This window comes from Narcine bancroftii, chromosome 10 (genome assembly GCF_036971445.1).
Source record: "Narcine bancroftii isolate sNarBan1 chromosome 10, sNarBan1.hap1, whole genome shotgun sequence".
Taxonomy (NCBI): domain Eukaryota; kingdom Metazoa; phylum Chordata; class Chondrichthyes; order Torpediniformes; family Narcinidae; genus Narcine; species Narcine bancroftii.
In genome coordinates this window covers 2840259-2854096 of record NC_091478.1, presented here as the reverse complement: position 1 = coordinate 2854096, position 13838 = coordinate 2840259, and the positions used below count along the sequence as shown (strand labels likewise).

The following is a 13838-nucleotide window of genomic DNA, read 5'->3' as shown; positions in this document are numbered from 1 at the left end:
AAGGCCGAGTCCTTCGTGTCGTTTCAATGACTTCTCTCCCTTGAACACTATTTTCCAATGGGGATTTGACCGCAGCCAATCTGTTTTGATCGATGACGTGCAAATGGACAATAGGGGCCAGAGGCAAGGTGGGCAGCGTGCCTGGGAGAGTTGCCGATGAACTCCATGATGAACAGGAGGATATCAAGTGTGAATCAGAGATAATGGTGCAGGAGCAGGAAGAGAATCCATCGCATGTTACTTTTTTTAGCCATAATTATATACGATAGGTAAAAATTGAACCAGGCCAGTCCCAGTCCCAATAGAATGGTAAGGTCAAGTGCTTGAGAGGCTGCATACAGTCGAGAAGGACAAGGAATCTGGATTATCTTTCTTACAGTCAACTGGAACACAAGTTTAACCATTTCAGTACCTGAACTAGAGCAGAAATGGAAGAACTTATATAAAAGAACAAAAATCAGTACAGCACAGGCCTTACAATGCATGAAAACGAATCCCATCTGCCTATATAATCCCTTCATTGCCTTCTTGTTCATGTGCCTCTCTGAATTCCCCTTAAACATTGTTATTGTGTCTGCTTCCACCATCTCCTCCGGCAGAGCACTCCAAGCACCTCCCACTTTCCGTGTAAAAAGTCCTGCATTGCAACTCTCCTTTTAACTATTTCCTTCTCATTTTAAACTTATTTCCTCAAGAATTTGATATTTCCACCGTGGGGAACAAAGCCTGTCTTTCTACTCTATCTAATACCCCTCATCATTGTCTACATTTCTATCCAGTCTTCCCTTAGCCTCCAAAGCTCCAGAAAAAACAATCCAGGCTTGTCCAACCTCTCCTTATGGCTAATACTATCTCCTGGTGAGCTAACAACCTCCCTGAGGCATCCAGATCCTGCCTGTTATGCTGTGACCAGAATAGCACATGGACTCCAATGTGGCCTAACCAAAGTTTTATATAGGTGCAACATGACTGCCTGTACTTGATATTCAAAGCCCTGACCAATGAAGGCAAGTATGCCATACCCTTTCTTTACTCCCAATCTACTGTCACCTTAATATCCCTCTGTACATTCATGCTCCGGAGGGACCTGCCATTTACTGTTTACCTTCTTCTTAAATGGACCTTCCAAAGTGAACATTAGTCCAGATTAAACTCCATTTCTCTATCCAGAGTTTCATCGTATCTATATGATGCTGTATCTATTAACAGGCTTCCTCATATTCCACAACGCCTCCAGTTTTTGTATCATCTGCAAATGTAATAATCAACCCACTTACATTTTCATCCAAATCACTCAGATGTATAACAAGCAATACCACTTAAATTCCTTTGAAATAGACCTCTAGTCAGACTAACACTCCTCCACCATAACCTTCTGTCTTCTATGACCAAAGAAATGTTGAATCAAATCTATTTTTTTAATATATGAAGAGTAAAAGAGAGTTAAAGTGCTGGAAAAACTTGGACAAGGGCAAACATTTATTAACTGGGTTTGAGCTCTATATTCTGAGCCTAAAGCTAAAGTAATAACTAATGGTCAAATTTCATCAACATTTCCCACTGTCCAGATCCAGCAGAAAAGGTTGTCCATCATCTCCAGCTCTTTTAGTCTTGGCTATTGAACCGTTAGTGGAATCCATCTGTCTCGATCCAGACATAAAGGAAGATATAATCAGGAAGAACATCAAATCAATTTATTTCCTGATGATGTTCTGACAAAACCAGTTAACTCCTTACTGATATGTCGCTTGCAGGTGGGAATTATGAACAAATTAAGAGAAATTCTCAATTTAAGTGGCCACACAATGGGATTAAATATTTAGGTATCAAGGTAGGTATCAGAATTAATATGTTGGATTATCTGCCCTTGCTTCAGAAAATTGAGGATGATCTTAATAAATGGATGACCCTCCCAAGAACTTTGGTTGGAAGAGTCAACTGTATTACAGTGAATGTGCTGCCTAGAGTACAATTTTTTTTTTCAAAGTTTGCCTGCTCCTATACCTCAGAGATTCTTTCAAAGCCTTGATAAATGCATCAGGAACTTTCTGTGGAAAGGTAAACCTTCCAGAATCTCTATTGATAAATTAACTTGGAATAATGAATTGGGAGGATTAATGCTCCTGGATTTCAAAAAATATTTTTGGGCAATCCAGTTGAAGTTTGTCACCTCACTCTTGATGGAGGAGACAAGTCTTCATGGGTAAAATTGGAGTTGCATAATGTTGGTGAGAGGATAGCGGAAAACCTCTATATAAATGGAATTCTACATATTATCCTGCCCTAAAGAAGCCCCCCCCCCACCCAATTAAAGCATATAATTACAATATGGAATAAAATTAATGGTCAAATTGGGGACAAGGGGGTTCTTTCACCTAAAACACCCCTGACTCAAAATATGTTAATTCTATTAACGATTGATAATAAAATCCTGGACATTTGGTCCCAGAGAGGGGTCAAGTGTATTGAGGATTGTTATGAGCAGGGACAATTTATGACATTTGAGCAAATTAGGTTTAAATATGGAATTTTAAATGCATCTTTTTTCTGCTATCTTCAGTTAAGATCTTATTTAAGGGATAAGATTAGGTCCAGCACTGACCTTACTGCAGTGCAGCAAAATGGAGACTCTGGTTTGAAAGGGGAGCACAAAGAATTTTATTTCAAAAATGTGTTCCTTACTTCAGGCGGGAACCCCAAAACAAGACAAAGGTACAAATCAGATTTGGGTATAGAAATTAATCCATTTTTATAGTTTGACATGTTGGGACAGCAGGATTACCACGATTCATGTAAGGTATCGGCTGGTGCAATATAACTTCTTGGATCAACTATATCTCACTCCACAAAAGGTACATAAATTCAAATCAGAAATATCAGACCAATCTTTTTGATGTGGCCCAGAATTAGGTACTTTCTTGCATTCAACCTGGTCATGCCCTAAAGTGAAGCCTTTCTGGGAAGATTTGGATAATGTCCTGGAAAAAAAATTACTGGAATTCGATACCCTTGGGTACCTGAATTATTTTTATTGGGGAATTTAGATGGTGTAAGACCAGAAATAAGGCTGTCAAAATATCAATTAAAATTCATTAAGCTCACTTTAGCAGTGGCCTGGAAATCCATAGCAGTTCTTTGGAAATCTGATTCCCAACTAGGTTAATCCCACTGGAAGTTAGAAATGCATAATTGTGTTCCCCTAGAGAAGATCACGTAGAACCTCAGAAACAGGTAGGATGTATTTTTAAGAATATAGAATTCATACCTAAGGTACATTGGGTAAATCTTTAAATGTATTCTCCCTCCTGTCTCTTTCCCCCGGTGCTCACAGCGCCGAGGACCCGAGATAAATCAAGTTATTTGTCCTTTGATGGGAGTGGGGTTTATCTGAGATAAAACCAGTTTTTTCTCTTTCTTATTCATTCTTTTTTCTTACTTTTTCTTTTCTTCTTTCTTCTTATTTGGGGGGGGGGGGGGTTCCTTTCTCTCTATTATCTTTCTATTCTCTTTTTCTCCCTTTGGTTCAACGTGGACATTGAATTTGCATTTTTGTCGTATGATTGGAATCTTTCTTTCTTTATAATATTGAATCACATGTTAACTCGTTTCTTTTCTCTCACTCATTAATATCGACATGCAAATCAATATCTGTATTATTTTGTTAATATTCTGGATATTGATGTTTTTATTTTTGATTATTCTTCATTTTGACTGCATGTTGCTGTTGATTGAAAATTCTCAAAATAAAATATTCAAAAATAGATTCACGGGTAGATATTGGACCAATTGGAAATGACGCTGGAGAAATTATAATGGGTAACAAAGAGATGGCAGAGGAACTAAATGAGTATTTTGCATCAGTTTTCACTGTGGAAGACATTAGCAATATACCTGATAGTCAGAGGTCTTAGGGAATAGAATTAAGTAAAGTCAGGATTACTAGAGAGAAAGTGCTTGGTAAGCAAATGGACTAAATATAGATAAGTCTCCCGGACTGGATGAGTTGCACCCACGTGTTCTGAAGGAAGTGGCTTTGGAGATTGTGGAGGCATTGGAAATGATTTTCCAGAAATAAATGGACTCTGCCATGGTTCCGGAGGATTGAAAGGTCTCAAATGTAGTTCCACTGTTTAAGGAACGAGGGAGGCAGAAAAAAGGAAATTATCGGCCTGTAGGTGGGGGAATTGTATTCCCACTGCAGAGTGTTACAGATCCTAGATTGTGTCCCACTACTTTCCACAGATATCCAAGGCTCTGCCAGTTGTCATGGGAAAATGGGGTGAAGGTTCATGTCCTAACTTTTAGAATGCTAGTTAGCTAGTTAGTTCGTTTGAAACCTCAGTTAAGGCTCCTCCACCCTTCCCCCAAAATGTTATATGAACATAAATATATATTTAGTGCTTGGATAAAGCAGAATTTTTTATTTGCAAATTACACATGGATATTCAACAGATTCATCCAACGATGGTGGGCTCTTCAACCTTGCAAGACTGAGAGCAAAAACAAAAGTCAGGGACATTGTGGTGCATGAGCCATAGTTTTTTGATGACTGTGCACTGGTTGCCCACTCCCTCGAAGACTCTACAAGAGGTAACCAGTAGCTTTTCCAGTGCTGCTAAGAGCTATGGATTGATAATCAGCCTGAAGACAGATGTTTTGTACCAACCGGCCCCTGGCTCAAGCTACAAAGAACCAACTGTCCTCATTGTTGACACTCGTCTCAATGCTGCCAACAAGTTTTGCTGCCCGGGCAGCACCATTACATCCTCAGCTTCTCTAGATGTAGAGATTGAGTCAAGAACCAGAAATGTCTGTTTTGCCTCTGGTCAGCTGAAAGATTGGGTTTGGTCACAGAATATCAGGTTGGCCAAGCACAAGGTGTACAGGGCTGTTGTCATATCAGCCATGCTCTATGGATGTGAGAGACTGGTGCCCATTTCAGAGTCATTTAGGTCAGCTTGACCAACTGCATCAGCGTCATCTACGTTCTCTGATGAAGATCACCTGGTGAGACAAGATCTCCAATATTGAGGTCCTTTCTTGAGCTGGAATGTCAGCCCAACTGTGCTGTGTCAGAAGACTGCCCTAGGCCATACATCTTGTATGGCCAACTGTCCAGTGGTACCCGAAAATGAGGAGGCCAGCGACTACGGTACAAGGAGGTTCGGCACAAGGAGCTTCAAGAAAGCTGACATTGTCCCATCAACATGGGAGGATCTGGCTCAAGATCACTCACAGTGGAGGGACACCATCAGATAAGGTGTGGGCGCTGCTGAGAATAAGCTCAGAGACAACAGAGGAAAGGAACAGGAAGTGCCTCAACAGAACTTCTGCCCCTGTTGCCCCTCCAGACCTTACCTGCCAAGTCCATGACAAGCAGGGCATGTCAAGGATCGGCCTGTACAGCCGACCCAGGACGTACATATCAAACCCCACAAGCTGACTGGAAGGATCCATCACCATCCTACGGGATGGACAGGCAGAACAACAATATTTCTCGCACAACTAATTTAACAAATATTTTCATGAAAACTGCATGTACAGAGGTACTGGGTTGTTGTTTGTGAACTTTGCCTATCAACTATTGGTGATAAATATTCACACTCAGAACGTGTGATATAGTGCAGGAGCAGTGAAGCAGGAATTGATCTGGCCCAATGTTTGGCATTTACAAAGGCTGTGCAATTAAACAAGTTCAGTATTTAAGTACAAGTCAAGCATGGTGTGGTCAGAACACTCTCTAGCTCAGCTAAGTAGCAATCTCTTCCTCCTCTTACCACATTCAACTGAATTAATTGCTCAACAGTAGGATCTCTTTAAATATCAATGGCTTCTTTAAAAAATGCTTCCTCTAATTGGACTGGTGCAGTCAGCATAGTGGTTTAGTGCAACACTGTTACAGCGCCAGTGACCCGGGTTCATATCCATTGCTGTCTGTAAGGAGTTTGCACGTTCTCTCTGTGTCTGCGTGGGATTTGTCTAAGTGCTCCAGTTTCCTCCCACCCTTCAAAATGTACGGGGATTGTAGTTAATGGGGTGTAATTGGGCGGCACAGGCTCATGGGCCGAAAGGGCCTGTTATTGTGCTGTAGGTCTGTACGTCTAAATTCAAATTTAAACCATCATTTTTGAAGGAAGATCTCAGAGGAAGTGAAGGTGAATGAGTTGCTGGTAAGAAGATGTTATTGCACAATCTGCTGTCTATTTTAATGGTTGAAACTTTGCTTTACAGGTGATCAAAGAGTTCCTGAGAGGGTGGGTGATTGGGGTGGAAATGCTCAGGTGATTAACAACAATGGTAGATGTAAAGCTGTGCTTCATGTAACAAAAATTGAATGATAATAACAAAACATGCGTATCACTTTGCTAAATGCTCAGAGAATCAATTAAAATACACCGTCACCTCTCACTTATATCATTACTTCCATATTTGGGAAATGTAAATGCCACAGCAATGTATGTTTATTTTCTCCTTTATGATTCTCACTTGCCAGTAAAAAGGAGTAAATTACCCTTGTTTCTCTTTTCCAGCTATCCATACAGTGAGGACTCCAATCAAGGGAAGCAGTACATGAATACAAGGTGTCCCTCGTGGTGTGATCGGATTCTTTTGTCACATTTGGCACGCGATCTTATTCATAAGGTAAGTAGGTAACCTGAATGTTTGTCCCACTAATACTGAGTAAATCTAAGTATGAATATAAGGACTAACTACAGATGTTGTGTGTTTTACTCATCAATGTATAAAATAGGAAATTAACCTGATGTCTCCCCATATCTTGCATTCCGCACGGCAAAAGGTTCTCAGGGGTCTTGTGATAATTGCTTAATCCTATTTTACTTCATACATTTTTTTTGCAAAATTAATCTGTCAAAGTGTAAAGTGATTAAATAGAATCAGGGATAGATTTTTCAAACAATGTACTGTTTGCTTTATCCTCCTCAAGCTGAAGTTATAGAGTGAAAGTGAAAAGAGCAAGAGAAAAACTTTTTCTACGCATCAATTACTCTTTTGAAACAGAGAAACACGAGAATTGCAGATGCTGAGTGAAATATTGAGTGACAATGAGAAGTTGGAGAGACTCAGCAGATCCTTGGAGAGAAATGATCAGTCAGCGATTCAGGTTGGGATCCTTTGGTGAGGCAAAAGTGGGAAGAGAAGAGAGCAAATGTGAAAGGAGAAGGGCTGAGGGAGAAGCAAGAGATGATGGGATCCAGGACAAACAGAGAGGTAGAGAGACGGGAAGGAGAGCAGACCATTCAGTGGGGGTGGAGGGGTGATTGAGAGAAAGTTGGTTCATGAGCTCTTGAATGTACAGTGTATGTTGCATTTCTCATTCTTTTCATGTCTGATTGGATCCTGAATCAGTTACATCTTTTGTTTGTTTGTTCACTTTTCCAGTTCCTCTTACTTTCATTTATTTGCTCTGCTGTGACTCCCTCGTTTAATGTCTGATACCTTGGTCATCTGACCAGAAGTGCGATTCGGAAACATTACACAAGCTCCTGGAAAACAACCCACTTGAGACTGAAAACCTACAGCCAAGTACAAAATAGCCATTGACACTAAGATTCAATTTTAGTGTTCATTAAAACTTTAATTTGCAATTTATGTTCTCTGTCTATTCACAAGTTATCTCCATGGTTCAGGGCACAGAAACTCTATTATGCTCCATCATCGAGGGAAAGGAAACTGGGTGAATTGATGCTGCCTTGTTTCCACAACAAATCCTGTGAATTCCTGTGCAGCACATAACCTGATTATCTATCTGAGTGTGCTATCATTCTCCATTAAAAAAAACTGAGCAGTAATGCACTTTGCATTCTGATGAGACAAGGATTGCCCCGCTATTTCCACACAAAAGTTCAGAAGCTCAGCGCACCACTCTGAGGGAGGAAGAGAAAAGCAATCTCTCACTGCACATTTTCTCTCTGAATGTGTTTTCCAATGTCGACGTATATATGATCTGTAATTGTCATATTATTTACTTAAGGCCAACATCTTTAACGCAATAAAGGAATATGTTTTAAAAATGGTACATTCCAAACTCATTTTATTTTCATCGGGTTCTTGCCTTTGTCAGTGAAGAAAATTTTGCAGCAGTAAGCCTGATTAAGAGAGTGATCATAGAATATATCAATCTGAGAGGGCAAAGAATGTCCTCTATATGTAAGTCTCTCCATGTCTTTGATAAGTCTGTGTATATTTAATTTCTCTGTATTTCCCCCTCGTATGTCTCTCACTTTCTGATAGGACCACATTCTTGCATCATGATCAGAAAACTTCAATTGTAAATCTTCATCATTGTCCTGTTATAATCCAAGAATAAACCATCCACTATTAAATAATAATACTAACTATTTGCAATTACCATATATTTTGGCGCATTAATCGACCGGCCTATAAGTCGACCCCCATTTTTCGGGCTGTTCAGGCCTCCCAGAAACAACCCAAATTTTTTTAAAAGACCCCATTCGCGAGTAACAAAGCTGTCAATTAAGTAAGTAAAAAAAGCCTCAGCCTACTGGACAGCAATGGCGATGGCCCACATAACTGGAGCAGTGCCATCGTGCTCAAGGCGGGAGCAAGAACCTCAGTCTATCAGGCAGGGACGACGACGGCAACCTCAGGGTCTCAGGTAGGAGCGATTATGGCAGCACCCAGTGGTGGGATGTCAGAAAGAGCACTGTTGGTGGTGGGGAAAAGCTTCCAGCATCGACTTACGTACCGAATTAACGTCAATTGTTTTTTTTTGGTGTATTTAAGGTCTCAAAAGTATATCTAGCGTATTAGTTGGCCCCCACCCCCCCCCCCCTTGAGAAATGTTTTAGTGTTTCACGGCTTGACTTGTACACTGAAATATACAATATATTCTTTATCACAATTGCAAAGTCAAGGTTCATATTTATTGTTAAGAGTACATACATGACATCACATACAACACTGAGATTCATTTTCCTGTGGGCCAGGCAGAATTTCTCATTAGTAGTAACAGTAAACTGCACTCAAGAAGTAATAAGTGTATACAAAAGCAAAAAAATGTAAACAGACTGACTGTGCAAATACAGAAAATAAATTCAGTAATAAATAAAGAGCAAAGAAGGAATCATTAAATAAGTCTCTGATTAAGTTTGTTATTGAGGAGTCTAATGTTTGAGGGGTAGCGGCTATTCCTGAAACTGGTGGTGTGAGTCTTGTGGCACCTAGACCTCTTTCCTGATGGGAGCAGCAAGAATATTGCATCCAAGAACCAAATATTTATGTAATTTTACATGTGCAAAGGTGAATTTCATGGTAATTTTGAAATTAATATTATCACCATTAAGATAACATTAGGGTCGCGGTCGCATGGTTGGCCTAGCGGTTAGCACAACGCTATTATAGCACCAGAAACCGGGACCGGGGTTCAAATCCCACACTGTCTATAAGGAGTTTGTACATTCTCCCTGTGTCTGTGTGGGTTTCCTCCAGGCGCACTGGTTTCCTCTCACCTTTCAAAATGTACGGGGATTGTAGGTTAATTAGGTGTAATTGGGTGGCATGGGCTCGTGGGCCGGATGGGCCTGTTACCGTGCTATGTCTAAATTTTTTTAAAAGTTAGTTCTGTAGTTTTTCAGTCCTCACTCAAACTGAAGAGCTTGACACTGAGTTTATGTCATTCTTCTGTTATGAATGGACCTTCATCACTTGTCAATGGCCATATTTTCAACACTTTTTCTGAATGTGTTAGGAATTAAAATAGATTTTTTTAACTTACTGACAATGTATTTTGAATAAAGACATCAGTCTATTCTTTTCTATTTCTGGCATAGTAGAATTGTTTATTGATGATTATTATAAAAATACTTCAACAAGAGACATACCAAACTATAAGGTCCATTTTTTGGTTCTAAATAATGATATTAGTGAAGTGCTCACCTAGCAGTCATATTTGTCTTTAGAACTGCTTTAAATATTGGATTATTTAATTGACACTTCATAAAGTACAAAATATAACATTGAATTTTGGCAGGCAAATATCTCATAATTTAGTGTCGAGTGTTAACAATAATGACTTAATTATTGGCACAATCAATTATAATTTTTAGTTTATATACTTTTTAGGTAGTTGAACCAAGTGGCCTTTTGACTGCTTTATTTGGTCATTGTCTTCAGTTTGATATTGCTCCTGTACTGATCTTTCTCTTCATTGATTTCACACAATGCATCTTTGTCAATTCAGAATAAAAAAGAGTCATCTGATCCGTAAAGTTTCTTTTGCATTGTAATTAGATTTGATCACTTTGCACATTTATTTTATTACCTCCATTGATTGCCCAGGTACATTAGAGTACAGATAGAGAGCTCGCTGTCGGAAACTGGGGAAAGAGAGCTAGTAATGTGTGAATCATTTCGCATTAACAAACGGCATGTTGAGCACAATGCGATAGGCGTTACAGATTGTACAGACATGGAGCTGTAAACAGCCACTGTGCAACATCATCTATCATGTCATGGTCCGTTAACTCACCATCATGTTATTTTATGCTTTCTGAGCCCTAACACACCAAAGGTTGGCCACTGCTACAGAGCTGCATAACTGCTTGATAGCATGTGATAATGAATGCTCAGTGAAGTGTAGTTTTGTTTCTGCTTGTGTGTAACTGCTGTAATTTGTTTATCTGTCTGAAGATTTATGCAGCTGAAAATCTACAATTTTATGCTGCTTTTGAAAATTATCATCTTGAATTTGATTAATGCACTTGAACTTCCTGCTGTGACTACATGATGGTTCCAGAACATTGAAAGTGTCCGTGCATGCAAAGAAAAGGTTACATTTTGATTGCAGGCAACAGCGCTTTATAATAACATGTCTGACCTTAAATAGCTCATTGCATTTAAAACTAATTAGAAGATTTTTGATTTCTTATGTTTTATGTTGTCACTTTATTTCATTTTCTGTAGTGCCCGTTTAACTGTGCATCGTAAGGATGAAGTAACTCTATCAGGAGAACAGTTTGACAAATCCTTTTATAAATGAGATTTTGTTTTAATGTGTTTCTCATTTGAATCCATTGTTTAAATGGTAGTTGCTTGTTTTGATATATTTCTTGTTGCAAGTGGGTGTTGAGAATTGCTCTGACACAGGGCGAGATTACTCAGCCCATCCAGTCCTGGCCAGCGCCCTGCAAAGCAATCCAAATTGTTCCATTGCCTCACTACTTCCTCAGAACCCTTTCAGTGCCTATCATTTCCTATTTAAAGGCACTGGTTGGCTTTGATTCCATCACTCCTTCAGACAGTGAGATCAAGATTATATGCAATCTCTGCTTAAAAAAGCTTTTGCCTCACATCTTCACTGATTTTACCCATCTCTTTGAATCCATTGCCCAGTTCCTTGAATCGTCCACTCATGGAACCACTTCTCTTTATTCACCCTTTTTAAATCCATGATGGTTTAGGACGATGGTTTAGGACAATGGTTATAAAATCTCTGCTCAGCATTCTTTGCTCCAAAGAGAACAACGTAGCTGCAAGTCCTTCTCTCTGGAATCATTCCACTCAGTGCACAAATAGTGAAGATCTTTTTTGGTTTGATAAAGCACAATCAGTGAAATATTTTTATCTTGAGGTAGATAGTCAATTTAAATTAATATTTAAATCACTCTCTGCTTCTTAGGAAAATTACAGACTCTTTAAGCTAGGTTGGAAGCTGTGTGTTTACGGGCAATCAGAAAGCATTGAAGCTGCCTGCACAACTCATTGGCGTGGATGAAGTATAATTAAAAAGTAATACACAAATCAGCACTTGCTGTTTGCTGTCATTGTTCTGTGTACTTTGCCTCAAAACTATCATGAATTATTCCTTTGTTTCCACTGATTTGGTTAATTTGTTGAAACATTGCAGTATTGCTTTACTTCAATGCTGACTACAGGTCCTCTCATAAACCTTTTCATCGACATGTGGAACGTCTATGTGGGATTATTAGCAACTGGATCAAATGCCAAACAGTAATCACTTGATTCTGTTATACAACAAATCTTTATGTCTAGTTTCAATGGATATGTTCTTTGGAGTAGACAAAATTTGCATCTTAAACACTGAGATGTTCATTTTAACCATGCAGTAAATTGTACTTTGCTAGCAAGTAAAATGTAAACAGGACAGAAAAGAGCAGACACTCTTTGTGCCAGAAGCATGCTAAAAATGCACCCAGTCTCCAGGAATATTTGGGTGTCCCAGACATCCATTTAATCACCCATTGAACTACTTGTAAATATGAATGGAAAGCCAAATGTTGTTAATTGGCCTCTTCAAAAAAAAGAGTGCCATGTTGTGGGGTGAGTGAAAGTTTATTGTTAACTCATCGCATCCAGTTAGAAATATTCTACGAGAAACGCAATAGGCTGCAAATATTCTATCTTTGTTTAAGCTGTTAGGAGTAGATGTGTTCCTTCTATCTCCACAGCACTCCAGAACACCCGAGCTAATTTCCACCTCTTGCTCTCTTAATCTCCAACCCATACCATCTGCAAGCACATCTATTTAAGGAATGCTGGCGAAAGACAATGCAGATTGGACATTTTCAGTTTAACATGCTGTCTATCTCTGGCGACTCAACAGGCACTGGCAATAATGTAATCACACTCGATTCGTTGAGTAGTTGCTGAGACTGCTCGTGGTGTCAGTTACTAATTCCTCAGACTGCGGATGCAGAATCATAATCTTTGATGTAGACTGGAGTAACTGATCATCTTAATCTTTATTAATCTCTTAAACTTCACCTGTATTTCCAGATTTGTAGATTAAACAAAATTTGAAAGCATTGTGAACTCTCAAAAAGATAAAAATAAAATTCAAGGAAATCTAAGCAGACTGACGGAACTGGCAATAGCTGGCAGTGAAAACATAATGGTGTGATATGTGAAGTGTTAGATTTTGTTCGAAAGAATGCAAACTAGAGGGCAGAACACTCAAAAATCTACAACAGAGAGTGCCGAGGAGCAGAGAGTGCATCATTTATTAAAGGTAACAAGAAAACTTGAGAACATGGATTTTGGATCCAAGTTTTATAAATAAGGAAATGGATTACAAGAGTAGTGAAGAAACATTGACCCAGAGATCACTGTGTCCACTTCTAGGAGCTACACATTCGCAAAGGCGTAAAAGCTTGACAGAGGATGCAGACAAGGTTTACTAAAATGATTTCAGGGCTGAGAGATTTTAGTTACGTGGATGGAGTACATATAGAAGAGATATTCTTGGAACAGAGGTTATGAGGAATCTTAACAAGGGTATTTAAAATTATGAAAGGTGCAAACAGATTAGACAGAGAGAAACTGTTCCCATTGGCAGATGAGTTAAGAGTAAGAAGAATGAAAATGAAAGCAATTAGTGAATGAATTAACCTCAAAATACACATCTCTTGGTTTCAGATTTATTGTCAGAGTACATACATGATCTCACATACAACTATGAGATTCCTTTTCCTGTGGGTGAGACTGAATTACCATCCATTGGTAGTGTAAAAAAAAGACTGTACACAACATAAATATGTAAACAAATAAACTGACTTTGCAATATAGAGAGAAAAAACAATGAGCTTGTCATTGAGAAGTCTGATGATGGAGGGGGTGGCAGCTGTTCCTGAACCTGGTGGTGTGAATCTTGTGGCACCGACACCTCTTTCCTGATGGCAGCAGAGAGAACAGAGCATGTGCTGGGTGGTGTGGATCCTTGATGATTGCTGCTGCTCTCCGATGGCAGTGTTCCATATAGATGTTCTTGATAGTGGGGAGGGTTTTGCCTGTGATGTTGTGGGCTGTGTTGGAGGGGTTTATGCTCAGGGATATTGCTG

At 39.3% G+C, this 13838-nt stretch overlaps 1 protein-coding gene across 6 annotated transcripts in view; it reads left to right on the top strand.

Annotated features, from left to right (window-relative positions):
- Positions 1 to 13838, top strand: part of LOC138744080 (inositol polyphosphate-5-phosphatase A) — a 445284-nt gene that overhangs the window by 415182 nt on the left and 16264 nt on the right. For 5 of the 6 annotated variants that reach the window (XM_069899594.1, XM_069899596.1, XM_069899597.1 and 2 more), the window contains one exon: positions 6531 to 6642. In XM_069899594.1, the coding sequence (XP_069755695.1) occupies positions 6531 to 6642 (112 nt within the window). Of the gene's footprint in view, positions 1 to 6530; positions 6643 to 7401; positions 8036 to 13838 lie in introns of those variants that run through there. The other variant, XM_069899595.1, reaches the window with a different exon arrangement.